Source organism: Muscardinus avellanarius, assembly GCF_963383645.1.
Source record: "Muscardinus avellanarius genome assembly, chromosome: 15".
Lineage (NCBI taxonomy): Eukaryota > Metazoa > Chordata > Mammalia > Rodentia > Gliridae > Muscardinus > Muscardinus avellanarius.
In genome coordinates this window covers 56,426,113-56,440,814 of record NC_137801.1, presented here as the reverse complement: position 1 = coordinate 56,440,814, position 14,702 = coordinate 56,426,113, and the positions used below count along the sequence as shown (strand labels likewise).

General features: G+C 47.2%; 1 protein-coding gene across 1 annotated transcript; it reads right to left on the bottom strand.

Annotated features, from left to right (window-relative positions):
• Positions 1-1,211: 1,211 nt before the first annotated feature.
• LOC308273981 (uncharacterized protein C2orf74) lies at positions 1,212-5,109 on the bottom strand (the record flags this gene model as incomplete). Its single annotated transcript, XM_080711370.1, has 4 exons — positions 1,212-1,385; positions 4,164-4,350; positions 4,412-4,555; positions 5,015-5,109. The coding sequence occupies 4 exons, from the start codon at positions 5,107-5,109 to the stop codon at positions 1,212-1,214; spliced, it is 600 nt and encodes a 199-aa protein (XP_080567496.1).
• Positions 5,110-14,702: the final 9,593 nt, after the last annotated feature.

Below are 14,702 nucleotides of genomic sequence, written 5' to 3'. Positions count from 1 at the left end.
GGGGAGGAGGGAGGAAGAGGGAGCGCCTGGCTGCTCAGCCCTGCGTGCCCCGGCTGTGCTCAGCCTGAGACACCCCGGGACGAGAACATCTCCTTTGCTTACTGGAGCTGCTGCATTACCACATCCTCTTCGGAGAGCTACCACGGTTTTACGAAATGTTCTACAGGGCGTTGACCCCAAAACAAAACGGCACTGTGCATTCATCCTCCACCAGCTCGTGGACAAGAGGACATGAGGGAAGGATTGGCTGGGTTCCTGGCTCCGCCTTCTGCTCCATTAATGAGCTGGTCATCCTTCACCCAATTCAGAATGTTACTGATAGAACAGTACATGGTAAGATTTAGACGTGGTCACTAGCAGCTGGCAAAGGCAGAAGCTATAATCATTAAGATGTTATGTGGAAATGGGCATGGTAGCACACACCTGTGATCCCAGTACTTAGGAGGCTGAGATAGGAGGATCACAGGTTCGAGGCCAGCCTCAGCAACTCAGGCCCTCTGTAACTTAGTGAGACTAATTCAAAATAAAAGAATAGCACCAATAAAAGCATATTAAAAACAAAAACAAGGCCGGCATGATGGCGCACGACTGTAATCCCAGTACTTGGGAAGCTGAGACAGGAGGATATCAGGTTGGGGCCAGCCTCAGCTACTTAATGAGGCCCTCTGCAACTCAGTGAGACCCTGTTTCAAAATAAAGAATAAATAATAGGGCAATGGGTGTAGCTTGGAGGTAGAATGGCCCTGGGTTCCATCCCCAACACTACAAAAAAAAAAAAGATTGTCCATTGTTACTCTCACAATAAATTAGTTAAATGAATAGAGCTAGAGGCGTAACTCAAAGGCAAACTGTCCCTGGGTTCCATCCTCAATAACACACACACACACACACACGCACGCACGCACGCACGCACGCACACACACACACTTTATTCACATTTGAGGACAGTGTTGAGTAGACAGAATTTTAAGGACACCTCATACAATTAATTTATTAACTCAGATTTGAGGAGTTTTTTTTTAAAAAACAACCATATTGAAGTTCTGAGTATTTTCTTTAGAGTTCTGCATGTGGCCCACTCCCTCCTGTACAAAGGCAGGGCGCCGTCTGCATTTGCTGAACTGCTAGGGTCTTGCTGTTGTCACGTGACGGCCCTGTCACCTCAGGGTTGTTCCAAGGTGCGTTTCTTTCACCCTCAGCCCTCTTGAGCTTCATTTTCTCTCTTTATGCTGTCGAGTATAGCTTCGAGGTGCAGGGTATTGATTCCCCAGATCCACAACAATGACCTCCCTCGAGAAGGTCACTCCTTTTAAAGGTCTTTTGGTGTTGTCAGCGACTGAAGGGGTTCTGCTGAAAGGTGTGGATGGTTTCTGCAAATTTTCACCCTGCAAGGGAATAGGACAAATAGTATAAATGATCCATTTACGAAGATAACAAATCCTGCGTCTAAAATTATAGCTCTAGCCGGGCGTGGTGGCGCAGGTTTGTAATCCCAGCATTCAGGAGGCTGAGACCCATGGATCACGGTTCGCGGACAGCCTCAGCTACTTAGTGAGGCCCTCTGCAACTCAGCGAGACCCGGTTTCAAAATAAAGAATAAAAACTAGGGCAGGAGGTGTAGCTCAGAGGTCGAATGTCCCCGGGTTCTATCCCCAGACCTGAAAAAAAAAAAAAAAAAATAGGAACCGGGCATGGTGGCGCACGCTTGTAATCCCTGCGCTTGGGACACAGAGACAGGAGGATCGCGCAGGTTCGAAGCCAGCCTTGTTGGCTTAAGAGACCCTGTTTCAAATATATATATATGGCCGGGCGTGGTGGCGCACGCTTGTAATCCCCGCGCTTGGGAGGCAGAGACAGGAGGATTGCGCAGGTTCGAAGCCAGCCGCGCGCTGGCTTAGGAGACCCTGTTTCCAAATAAAAATATAAAAATAGGTCTGGGAGTGTAGCCCAGAGGTAGAAGGGCTTCCAGGAACCCCAGTACCACCAAAAACAAAACAAAAAAAAAACAAAAAAAAAACAAATATATATATATATATGTATGTCTGGGAGTGTAGCATGGAGATAGAAGGGTTTCCAGGAACCCCAGTACCAACAACAACAACAAAAAAATTAGGGCTGGAAAATAGAGGTAGAATGCCCTGGGTAATCCCCAATACTGCAAAGATTAATTAATTAATTAATTAATTATACCTTCAGCTGGGCATGGTGGTGTAACCCTGTAATCACAGTACTTGGGAAGCTGAGATAGGAGGATCATGGGTTCAAGGACAGCCTCAGCAAATAGTGAGATTCTCATCAACCTAGTGAGACCCTGTTTCAAAATTTAAAAACAACCTGGGCATGGTGGTGCATGCATGTAATCCCAGCATTCGGGAGGCTGAGACAAGGAGGATCGCCATTCGAGGACAGCCTCAGCTACTTAGTGAGGTCCTCTGCAACTCAGTGAGGCCCTGTTTCAAAATAAAGAATAAAAAATAGGGCAGGGGGTGTAGCTCAGAGGTAGAATGCCCTTGGGTTCCATTCCTACTACTGCAAATAAATAAAAAAAACTGGACATGGTGGCACAGTCTGGCAATCCCAGTACTTGGGAGGCCGAGACAGGAGGAGTGCAGGTTTGCGGCCAACCTAAGCTACTTAGGCCTTCTGCAACTCAATGAGACCCTGTTTCAAATTAAAGAATAAGCCGGGCATGGTGGCTTTGTAATCCCAGCATTTGGGAGGCTGAGACTGAAGGATCGCGGTTCACGGACACCCTCAGCTACTTAGTGAGGTTCTCTGCAACTTAGTGATACCCTGTTTCAAATAAAGAATTTAAAAAAAAAAAAACAGGGCAGGGGGTGTAGCTCGGAGGTCAAATGCCCCTGGGTTCCACCCCCAGACCCACCCCACACACACACACACAAAGAATAAACTAGGGTTGTGGATGGAGCTCGGAGGTAGAATGCCCCTGGGTTCAATCCTCGGTACCACTGAAAGAAAAAAGAAAAAAAAAAAGACTCAAAAGAATGTTTTACTTTGTGTGTCAGGGGAGGATGACAGTGGGGATTGAACCCAGGGATATTCTACTTCTGAGCTATGCCCCAGCCCTATAGTTTGTTTGTTTGTTTGTTTTTGTTTGTTTGTTTTGAGGTCCTGGGGATGTAACCCAGGGGCACTGTACCTCCAAGCTATACTCCTAGCCCTATTTTTTTTTAGGCTTTTTAAATTTTGAAACAGGGTCTCACTAAGTAGCTGAGGCTGTCCACGAACTATGATCCTCCTGTCTCAGCCTCCCAAATGCTGGGATTACAAGCGTGCGCCACCACACCCGGCCTCTTAGCTCTATAGTTTTATTTTTAGTTTGAGACAGGTTTCTCTAGGTTGATGAGAGTCTGTTTCCTCAGGCTGTCCTCGAACCTACAATTCTCCTGTCTTAGCCTCCCAAGTAGTAGTGTGTGTGTGCCACCACACCTGGTTTAGAAAAAAATTTTTTTTTGTTTTTGTTTTTTGCAGTACTGAGAATTGAACTTACAGTGATTCTACCTCGGAGCTATACCTCCAGCCCTATTTTTTTCTCCCTTCCCCATTTTCCATCCTGTTCCCTCTCCCCTTCCTCCTCCTCATGTTTGGCTTAGTGACTGGACTTTGATTCTATTTTATTACTATTATTATTTATTTTGAAACAGGGTCTTACTAAGTTGCAGAGGCCTCACTAGGTAGCTGAAGCTGCCTGAGAACCTGTCTCAGCCTCCCAAGTACTGGGCTTACAGCGGGCACTACTACACCCCGCTAGAATTTTTTTTTTTTTTTTTTTTTTAGGGTCTGGGGATGGAACCCAGGGGCATTTGACCTCCAAGCTACACCCCCTGCCCTATTTTTTTATTCTTTATTTTGAAACAGGGTCTCACTGAGTTGCAGAGGGCCTCACTAAGTAGCCGAGGCTATCTGTCCACGAACCGTGATCCTCCTGTCTCAGCCTCCCGAGTGCTGGGATTACAGCATGCACCACCATGCCCGGCTGCTTAGAAGAATGTTTTGAATGACCGTGGACATCGGATTCATCCCAGTCACAAACCCAAGTCACTGGCAGCGCCACCCCTTCTTATTATATCTAGCTGAGTTGCTTTCCTCTTTCTCAAATGTAAGTCCTAACCTGCCCCTTGAGAGAAGGGAAAGGACATCACCTCTTGATCAGTCTCCCCAGCATGCTCAGGCTCCTGCCGCTCTTTAAGCTTGTCCTCCTCCTCCGCCTCCACGTCCTCCACGTCCTCCTTGTCCTCTAGGGCTGTGTCCATCCCTTCCCTACTCCGTCTCTGGACCAGAATGCCTGGCCTCACTGGTGCATTCAAGTTCGTGATTTCCATTAGGACCCTGGAAAACCAATCAATGGGGTTTTAGAAATTCATGCACCTCAAGCGACAGGATTACATACAAAAGGGCCTTCTCCCGCATCTCAGGTACAGACTTTTCCTGTTCTGCTGGACCGTTGGTCTCCACGTTAGCAGGGGAGCACGCTTCCCCTTCGTTAGCATCCGTACAGGGAACTTTTTCTGTCTCATCTTTCTTGACTTGGAAACTTAAAAGCAAAAAGCAGAAACTTCAGAAAAGGAAAAAGGACTCTAAGTCTACAGTGTGGCATAGAAATTTACTTTCAGACAGGAAATTAGCATTTATTTGTTTTGTATACTGGGAATTAAACCCAAGGTCATCCTACCTCCAAGGTCATCCTACCTCCAAGTACACCCCCAGCCCCTTTTGTGTTTGTTTACTTTGAAACAAGGTCTGCTAGGTTACGGGGAGTCTCTTAAGTTGCAGCGGCTGTTTTCAAACTTGCAAACCTCCCGGTCCTCCCGCCTCAGCCTCCCAAGTACTAGCTCACAGGCGTGCGCAGCCACACCCGGCTGGAACCCGAAATGGAAAAGTAGATAGCCGCAGTGTCATTTTTTTCTATTTTACATTGTCTTATATAATTTCTAGGTACATTTTCTAGTGTGACTTGAAACATGATCCCAATTTATCAACATGGATTTTATACCATTTATATAAAAAAACCAACAATAAAAGAAAGATGCAAAAGAGGCAGATTAGGAGGAGGATGAAGAAAGTGACCGCAGTGACTTCAAAGCTCATAGGGTTAGAGGAGACACGTCCACTGCCACAGTCACAGAGCGGCCAGTGTCCTGGGCGGCCGAGTTCCCACGCGGTTCCTGAGGTTTTCTAGAAACTGAAGAACAAAAGGCTGTTCTGGCGGCGGCTCTTCAGCAGCTGAACCTCGTACCAGACGCGCTGCTTGCTCTCTCGGAGGTGACTCACACTGGCTAACCCCTCTCCATAAACGTGGTGGAGGCTGGGGGCCGGAGGGGAGGCTGGGCTGGGACGCCTGTATCACTCAGCTCCCCTCCCCTCACCCCAGAAGCTACCTGGCTCCGGAGGGGAGAGGAAATGGAGCAGCTGGAGCCCAGCCCTGCTCCCCTACTCCCTCTTCAGTGACATCACAGAACACGGAACCGCGCTCGGGGGCCATCGCCCACCCGGCACTGCTGGCCCACTCTTCCAAAAGGATTTTCTTCCTACTTCCCAAACGCCATTTTCCTTTCTCAGCCTGAGTCTGGCTCTTCCTGCTTCTCTCGTGGACCTGAACAAGCAGTCCATCTTTCTCTGAAGCTCCCCCGTGGGCTCCAGGTCAGTAATCACTTTTTTTTGTTTTGTTTTGTTTTTGCGGGTCTGGGGATGGAACCCAGGGGCATTTGACCTCCGAGCTACAACCCCTGCCCTATTTTTTATTCTTTATTTTGAAACAGGCTCTCACTAAGTTGCGGAGGGCCTCATTAAGTAGCTGAGGCTGTCCGCGAACCGCGCTTCTCCGGGCTCAGCCTCCCGAATGCTGGGATTACAAGTGTGCGCCACCATGCCCGGCTCTCAGTAATCACTTTCCCTCTAAGGTGCTCTCTCCAGGCTGAATGGCCTGTGCTCTTCTAACCCCACCTCCCTGCACCTGCCTCCTGATGCACAAGAAAACGAGGAGCTGGAAGGCCTTGGCTTGGCAAGCGATGGGGAGCAGCGCAGAGAGGCAGCCTGGCCCCATCACACAGGGCAGAGCTGCTTCCTGCAGTCCTGAAGGTCAGAAAACCCAAGAACCACTGCCAGCAGTTCAGGGCCTGGTCTATGCTTCCAAGCAGATGCTTTGAATGCTGGACCTCTGTAAAGAGGAGGGCTGTGGCCCACGGGCAGAAGGGCAAAGAAGAAGCCAGGTGTGGTGGTGCACACCTGTAATCCCTGTACTTGGTAGGCGGAGACAGGATCATTGCAGGTGCGAGGACAGCCTCAGCAAGTAATGAGACTCTCATCAACCTAATGAGACCTTGTTTTCAAATAAAAATAAAATAAGCCAGGCATGGTAGTGCACACTTGTAATCCCAGCATTTGGGAGGCTGAGACAGGATAGCTTGGCAGACAAGACTCAGCTACTTAGGCCCTTTGCAACTCTGTGAGACCTTGTGGTTCACAGACAGCCTCAGCTACTTAGTGAGGCCCTCCACAACTTAGTGAGACTTTGTTTCAAAATAAAAAATAAGCTGGGGGTCAGGGGGCATGGTGGCCCTTGTAATCCCAGCATTCAGGAGGCTGAGACTGGAGGATCAGGATTCGTGGACAACCTCAGCTGCTACTTAGTGAGGCTCTGCAACTTAGTGAGACCCTGTTTCAAAATAAAGAATAAAAAAATAGGGCAGAGGGTGTAGCTCAGAGGTCAAATGCCCCTGGGTTTCATCCTCAGACCCAAAAAAATAAAATTAAATTAAAAAAAAATAAAAATAAAAAACAGGGCAGGGGTGTAGCTTGGAGGTCGAATGCCCCTGGGTTCTATCCCCAGACCCGCAGGGGAGAGAGAGAGAGAGAGAGAGAGAGGAGAGGAGAGGAGAGGAGAGGAGAAAAATCTTGTTTGCATATGCCTTATTTTTTTGGTGGTGGTACTGGTGACACAACTTGGACATTCTACCTCTGAGCTATACTACCTTTTTTTTTTTTTTGGTGGTGCTAGGATGGAACCCAGGGGCATTGTACCTCTGACCTATACCCCCAGCCCTATTTTTTTCTTTATTTTGAAACAGGGTCTCACTGAGTTGCAAAGGGCCTCACTAAGTAGTAGCTGATGCTACCAACCAGCCCTTTTTAAAAAATGTTTTGTTTGGAAACAGGGTCTCAATAGGTTGTTGAGAGTCTCGCAAAGTAGCTGAGGCTGGTTTTGAACCTGTGTTCCTCCTCTTTCAGCCTCCCAAATCCTGGGATTACAGACCTGTGCTGCCATGCCCTGCTAAATCACATTTAAATGCACTGGACTGTAACCTCTGGGAGGCCACTAACTCTCATTCAGAGATGAGGGTCTCCAGGGCCTCTATGCTCAGCACGCAGCTGTGCGCTCAAAAATTACTTGCAGTGCTGGGCGTGGTGGCGCATGCTTGTAATCCCAGCATTTTTGAAGCTGAGACAGGAGGATCACTGCTCGCAGACAACCTCAGCTGCTTAATGAGATCCTTTGTAACTCAGTGAGACCTGTTTCAAAATAAATAATAATAATAATAATTTAAAAAGCTGGCATGGTAGCCGGGCGTGGTGGCGCACGCTTGTAATCCCCACACTTGGGAGGCTGAGACAGGAGGATCGCACGGGTTTGAAGCCAGCCTCAGCTACTTAATGAAGTTTTCAGCAACTTAGCGAGACCCTGTTTCCAAATAAAATATAAAAAAGGTCTGGGAGTATAGCCCGGAGGTAGAAAGCCTCTGGGTTCCACCCCCGGTACCACCAAAAAAAAAATAAAAAATAGGTGTGGGAGTGTAGCCTGGAGGTAGAAAGCCTCTGGATTCCACCCCCAGCACCACCAAAAAAATAGAAAAGAAGAAGAAAGAGAAAAAAAGAAAGAAAGAAAGAAAGAAAGAAAGAAAGAAAGAAAGAAAGAACGAAAATAATAGGGCTGGGGGTGTAGCTCAGAGGTATAATGCCCCTGGGTTCTATCCCCGGTACCGCAAAATAAATAAATAAATAAATAAATAAATAAATAAATAAATAAATAAAGGACTGGTGGTATAACTCAGAGGCAGAATGTCCCTGGGTTCAATCCCCATTATGACAAAAATAAATATCGGATGAGGGTGTAGCTCAGAAATAAAACATGCCTGGGTTCAATACACACACACACACACACACACACACACACACACACACACACAATGCACTTTAACATATATATAAATTTTTTTTTTGGTGGTACTGGGGTTCCTGGAAACCCTTCTACCTCCGGGCTACACTCCAGACCTATTTTATACTTTTTTTTTGAAACAGGGTCTCTTAGCCAGCGCGGCTGGCTTCAAACCTGCGTGACCCTCCTGTCTCTGCCTCCCAAGCACAGGGATTACAAGTGTGCGCCACCACGCCCGGCTTATAAATTTTTTTGTGTGTGGTACTAGAGGTGGAACTCAGGTGCCTTTTACTTCTGGGCTATACACCTAGTGCTATTTGATTTTTAATTTGGAAACAGGGTCTCACTAACTTGCTGAGGCTGTCCTTGAACCCTTGGTCCTCCTGTCTCAGTCTCCCAAGTACTGAGATTACAGGCATGCACTACCACACCTGACTTAATGTATGTAAATTATACCTTAATTTTTATTTATTTTATTTATTTTTTATTTTTTATTTTTGGTGGTATTGGGGGTGGAACCCAGAGGCTTTCTACCTCCGAGCTATACTCCCAGACCTATTTTATATTTTTTATTTGGAAACAGGGTCTCACTAAATAGCTGAGGCTGGCTTCAAACCTGTGTGATCCTCCTGTCTCAGCCTTCCAAGCGCGGGGATTACAAGCGTGCGCCACCACGCCTGGCTATACCTTAATTTTTAAAATATAATAAAGATGGCAGGAAGCTGGGTGTGGTGCCACATACTTTTAATATCAGCACTTGAAAGGCTGAGACAGGAGGACTGCAGGTTCAAGGACAGTATCAGCCAGTAGTGAGGCACTTATCAACCTAGTGAGACCCTAATACCAAATAAAAATAAATTAGGGCTTGGGGTATAGCTCAGAGATAGAATGAATGTCTCTGGGTTCAATCCCCAGTTTTAAGAAATATAGGGATAAGCCAGGTGTGGTGGCACACGCTTGTAATCTCAGCATTTGAGAGGCTGAGACAGGAGGATTGCGGTTCGCGGACAGCCTCAGCTACTTAGTGAGGCCCTCTGCAACTCATTGAGACCCTGTTTCAAAGAATAAAAAATAGAGCTGGGGATGTAGCTCGAAAGTAGAATGCCCCTGGGTTCCATTCCTGGTACTGCAAAAAAAAAAAAAATATATATATATATATATATATATAGATAGATAGATAGATAGATAGAGATAGATAGATAGATAGATAGATAGATAGATAGATGGATGGATAAAAGGGACAAGGGTCGATAGACCAGAACAGGCTTTACTTGGGAGGGGGAGCTGACTGAGAAAGAGTCTGCCATAGTAGGAGCCCCTTCCTTATGGAGGGAGGGAGAACAAAGCGGTTGTGTATTTCTCCGATTAACTTAACAGTGAAACAGACGTTTTCCTTACTGGGGTTCTGGTCTACAACGTGTGAAGACGGCTCTCCTCAAGCCAAGTGCTGTCAATTGCAAACTGCTTTCTCCCAAAGGCCGTGTAACCTGCCAGAGAGAGGTGAGGTCACCCCTAGGGCCCTGTGGGCTCAATGTCTAGGGGCCTTCAGGTCACTACCCCAGGGTAGCCCAGGCCAAGCCAGAGAAAGGAAAGCTCCTCTGAATGGGGGTGCCCCACAGTGGGTGACCCTTTTTTTGTGGTACTGGGGATGGAACCCAGGGGCATCCTACCTCTGAGCTACACCCCAGCTCTATTTTTATTCTTTATTTTGAAACAGTCTCACTGAGCTGCAGAGCCTCACTAAGTAGCTGAGGCTGTCCGCGAACCGTGATCCTCCTGTCTCAGCCTCCCAGGCACTGGGATGACAAGCTGCGCCACCACGCCCGGCTTGGGTGACCCCTAGAGTGGTTGGTCTAGGAGTTTACACACTTCTCGAGTCCTTTCAGTTGGCGCCTTTTCTGGGCTGGGTTCCAGACGCTGTTTTCTGGGCTCTCTAGGAAATCTGGGGTTGTTGACCAGCAGGAACAACTGGCGTCCTGTGGAGCTCTGGTCACTCAGGAGGATTTCATGTCACTGTCTTATCACCTGACCTCTGGGAGGTCTGGGCTCTTCAGTTTGGGAAGTTACTTAGCATTTGTTGCCTCTCAGGAAATGAAGTTTTTCTGCCATGGCCCTCAGCCCTATCTGCCTATTCCTTCTACCTCCTTGAAAGGGGGCCAGGGCAGGTTGGTTTGTGGGGCTGGGGGCAGTGGACGGTTAGAGGCATCTTCCTGCCTTTCCAGAAGTCCTTTGTTCTCAACCTCCTCCTGCCAGGCCTCATAGTCAGACCTCACAGTGCCCACAAAATAAATAAATACATAAATATTAAAAAAAAAGCAGGGCGTGGTGGCGCAGGCTTGTAATCCCCGCGCTTGGGAGGCTGAGACAGGAGGATTGCACAGGTTCGAAGCCAGCCTCAGCAACTTAGTGAGACCCTGTTTCCAAATAAAAATATAAAATAGGTCTGGGAGTATAGCCCAGAGGTAGAACGCCTCTGGGTTCCACCTCCAGTACCACCAAAAAAATAAAAGTAAAATAAAATAACAAGGCTTGCCGGTGTAGTGGCACATGCTGGTAATCCCAGCGTTTGGGAGGCTGAGACAGGATGATCACAGTTTGCCAACAGCCTCAGCTACTTAGTGAGGCCCTTTGCAACTCAGTGAGACCCTGTTTCAAAATATAGGGCAGGGGTTGTAGCTCAGAGGTCGAATGCCCCTGGGTTCCACCCCCAGACCCACAAAATAAATAAATAAATAAATAAATAAATAAATAAATAAATAAAGCAAGCCAGGCGTGATGGCACACACCTGTAATCCCGGTACTTGAGGGGCTGAGACAGGAGGATCACAGGTTCGAGGACAGCCTCAGAAAGCATCGAGACACTCAGCAACCTGGCAAGACTCTTTCAAAATAAAAATAAAATAGGGGTGAGTGTGTAAGCTTGGAGGTAAAATGCCACTGGTTTCAATTTCCAGTACAAAAAAGAAAATAGAGAAGAAAACAATTCAGGATATTGTTCATTTCTAAAGGGGAAAAATTAGTGAATGGGGAAGAAACTGGGATTTTCACCCCTTTTTTTTTTTTTGCAGTACTGGTATTGGAACCTGGGGACAGTCTACCTCGGAGCTACACACCCATCCCTATTTTTTTATTCTTTATTTTGAAACAGGGTCTCACCGAGTTGCAGAGGGCCTCACTAAGTAGTAGCTGAGGCTGTCAGAGAACTGCGATCCTCCCATCCCAGCCTCCCAAATGCTGGGATTACAAGTGTGGGCCACCACGCCCGGCTTCTAGCTGCAATTTTCAATGAACTCTTTATTTCCCAGTCTTCTGCCTACTCTTCTACTGGTTTGTTTACTGTTAATTGTGTGAATATTTCACAATGAAATTTTTGTTGTTGTTTTGTGGGTCTGGGGATGGAGCCTAGGGACATTCTACCTCCGAGTTACACCCCCTGCCCTATTTATTTTATTTTATATTCTTTATTTTGAAACAGGGTCTCACTAAGTTGCAGAGGGTTTAAGTAGCTGCGGCTGTCTGCGAACTGCGATCCTCGGGTCTCAGCCTCCCAAATGCTGGGATTACAAGCGTGCGCCACCACGCCCGCCACAATGAAAATTTAATATATTTGTATGTGGAAAAAAAAAAGTTCATGAAAGAAAAATTGGGAGCTGAGCGTGATTGCGCTCGCTTGTAATCCCAATACATGGGAGGCTGTGACTGGAGGTTCACAAGTTCGCAACCAGCCTAGGCTACTGTGAGGTCCTCAACAACTTAGTGAGACCCTGTTTCAAAATAAAGAATAAAATATAGGGCTAGGGGGTGTACCTCAGAAGAATGTCCCTGGATCCAATCCCTATTACCGCAAACAAAAGAAAAAAAAGTGAAACCCTTATTCCAAAAAAACCCAACATATTAGCCTTTCTCCCACCAGTGTAGAATCGGCCAAGCAGGGGTCTGTTAAGATACTGGATGAGCCGGGCGTGGTGTCGCACGCTTGTAAATCCCAGCATTTGGGAGGCTGAGACAGGAGGATCCGGGTTCGTGGGCAGCCTCAGCTACTTAGTGAAGCCCTTTGCAACTCAGTGAGACCCTGTTTCAAAATAAAGAATAAAAAATAGGGCCGAGGGTATAGCTCGGAGGTAGAATGCCCCTGGGTTCCATCCCCAATACTAAAAAAAAAAAAAAAAAAAAAAAAAAAGGATACTGGGTGGCTCCAAGCATCTAGACCCTACAGGGCATGCTCCAGAGAGCGCAACCGCCTGCGCGCGCATGCTCACTTGCCTCCTAAGAGCCAGAGCCGCCCAACTCCGAAGGGAAATCTGTCGCGCATGCTCAGAGCCTGCTCTCTCGGGCGACCTTCCACACAGAACTCTTAAGTGGTTGCAGCTCCGCAGAGCCTGCGCTGCAAGCCGAGTCTCACGCTCGCCCCCTGCTGTTGGAAAGTGTCAGCACCACCCCTGTCCCGAAGGAATTCCAGAACGCAGCTACAGCGCCTCCCTGTGGCCTTCAAGCAAAGAAACCCCACCGCAAACACAAGCAGTTTACATCACCTGCCCCTCCAACAGGGGCGGGGCAGGCCTGCTGTGGTGGTGCACACTTGTGATCCCAGTTTTCGGGAGGTGGGACAGGAAGATTGAAGGATCGCGGACAAATGAGTCCCAGTTTCAAAATGAGGATAATAAAATAGGTCTGGGGGTGTATTTGAGGATGGAATGCCCCTGTGTCTAATCCTTAGTACTGCCAAAAAAGAAAAAAGTTTATGGAAGGTTTTGGTACTGGGGATTGAACCCAGAGGCATTCAGCCTTCATCATCTTCTTTTTAGATACTGGGAATGGAACCCAGGGGCATTCTACCTCCAAACTATACTCCCAGCCCGATTTTTTATTCATTTATTTTGAAATAGGGTCTCACTAAGTTGTGGAGGGCCTCGCTAAGTAGCTGAGGCTAGCTACAAACCCGGATCTTCTTCTGTAATCCTCCCAAATGCTGGGATTACAAATGTGCGCCACTACGCCTGGCTTTTTTTTTTTTTTTTTTTTGGTCAGGGGATGGAACCAAGGGGCATTCGACCTCCGAGTTACACCCCCTGCCCTATTTTTTTGTATTCTTTATTTTGAAACAGGGTCTTACTGAGTTACGGAGGGCCTCACTAAATAGCCGAGGCTGTCTGTGAACCGTGATTCTCCGTTCTCAGCCTCTCAATGCTGGGATTACAAGCGTGCGCCACCACACCCGGTCTTCTTTTTTCTTTTTCTTTTGTAGTACTGGAGATTGAACTCAAGGGCTTTCTGCTTCCAGGCGATCCTCCCAGACCTATTGGAAAGAGGGTCTCACTAAGTTGCTGAGAGCCTAAGTAGCTGAGGCTGGCTTTGAACCTGTGTGAACCTCCTGTCTCAGCCTCCCAAGCGCTGGGATTACAAGGTGTACCACCACGCCCGGCTTCCGGTCTTATTCTTTGTTTTGAAACAGGATCTCACTAAATTGCGGAGGGCCTAAGTAGCTGAGGCTGACCACGAACCTATTATCCTCCTGTCTCAGCCTTCCAAGTACTGAAATTACAAGTGCCCTGTAAAGACTCAACTACTCAGTGAGGCCCTCCACAACTTAGTGAGACTTTGTTTCAAAATAAAGAATACAAAATAGGGCTGGGCTTGTCAACTGGAGGTAGAATGCCCCTTAGGTGCAATCCTCAGTGCCATAAATAAATAAATAAATAAATAAATAAATAAATAAATGGTCTGGGAATGTAGCTGGGGCTAGAATGCCCATTGTTCAAGCCTCAGTACCCCCCCACACACACAAATAGTTGCTATGGTTTGAATGCATTTGTCCCCTCCAAAATTCAGGTTTCCAATGGGATAGTACTGAGTGAAGCCTGGAAGAGGTGATTAGGCTATGAGGGTTACTCCCTGGCAAATTAGATTAAGGTTGTTTATTTATTTTTATTTTTGGTGGTACTGGAGGTGGACCCAAGGGGCTTTACTACCTCTGGGCTATACTCCCAGACCTATTTTATACTTTTTTTGGAAACAGAGTCTCACTAACTTGCAAAGGACCTCACTATGTAGCTGAGACTGTCCACAAACCATGATCCTCCTGTCTCAGCCTCCCAAATGCTGGGATTACAAACCTGGGCCACCATGCCCAGCTTGCTCCACTTGTTTTAAAAGACCTTAGTCTAGAGCCGGGCGTGGTGGCGCACACTTGTAATCCCCACACTTGGGAGGCTGAGATAGGAGGATCGCTCAGGTTCGAAGCCAGCCGCGCGCTGGCGTAGGAGACCCTGTTTCCAAATTTTAAAAAATGTAAAAATAGGTAGGTCTGGGAGTGTAGCCCAGAGGTAGAAGGGCTTCCAGGAACCCCAGTACCACCAAAAAATAAATAAATAAAAAATAAAAATAAATAAAAGACCTTAATCTAAACCAGGCAAAAAACAAAACCAGCAACAAAAGAACAAGTGGGGCAACACTGGGTTGGCCTGTCTCACTTGCTGCCATGTGAGGATGCACAAGGAGGCGCTCTCCAGACCAGAATGCTGATGATTTG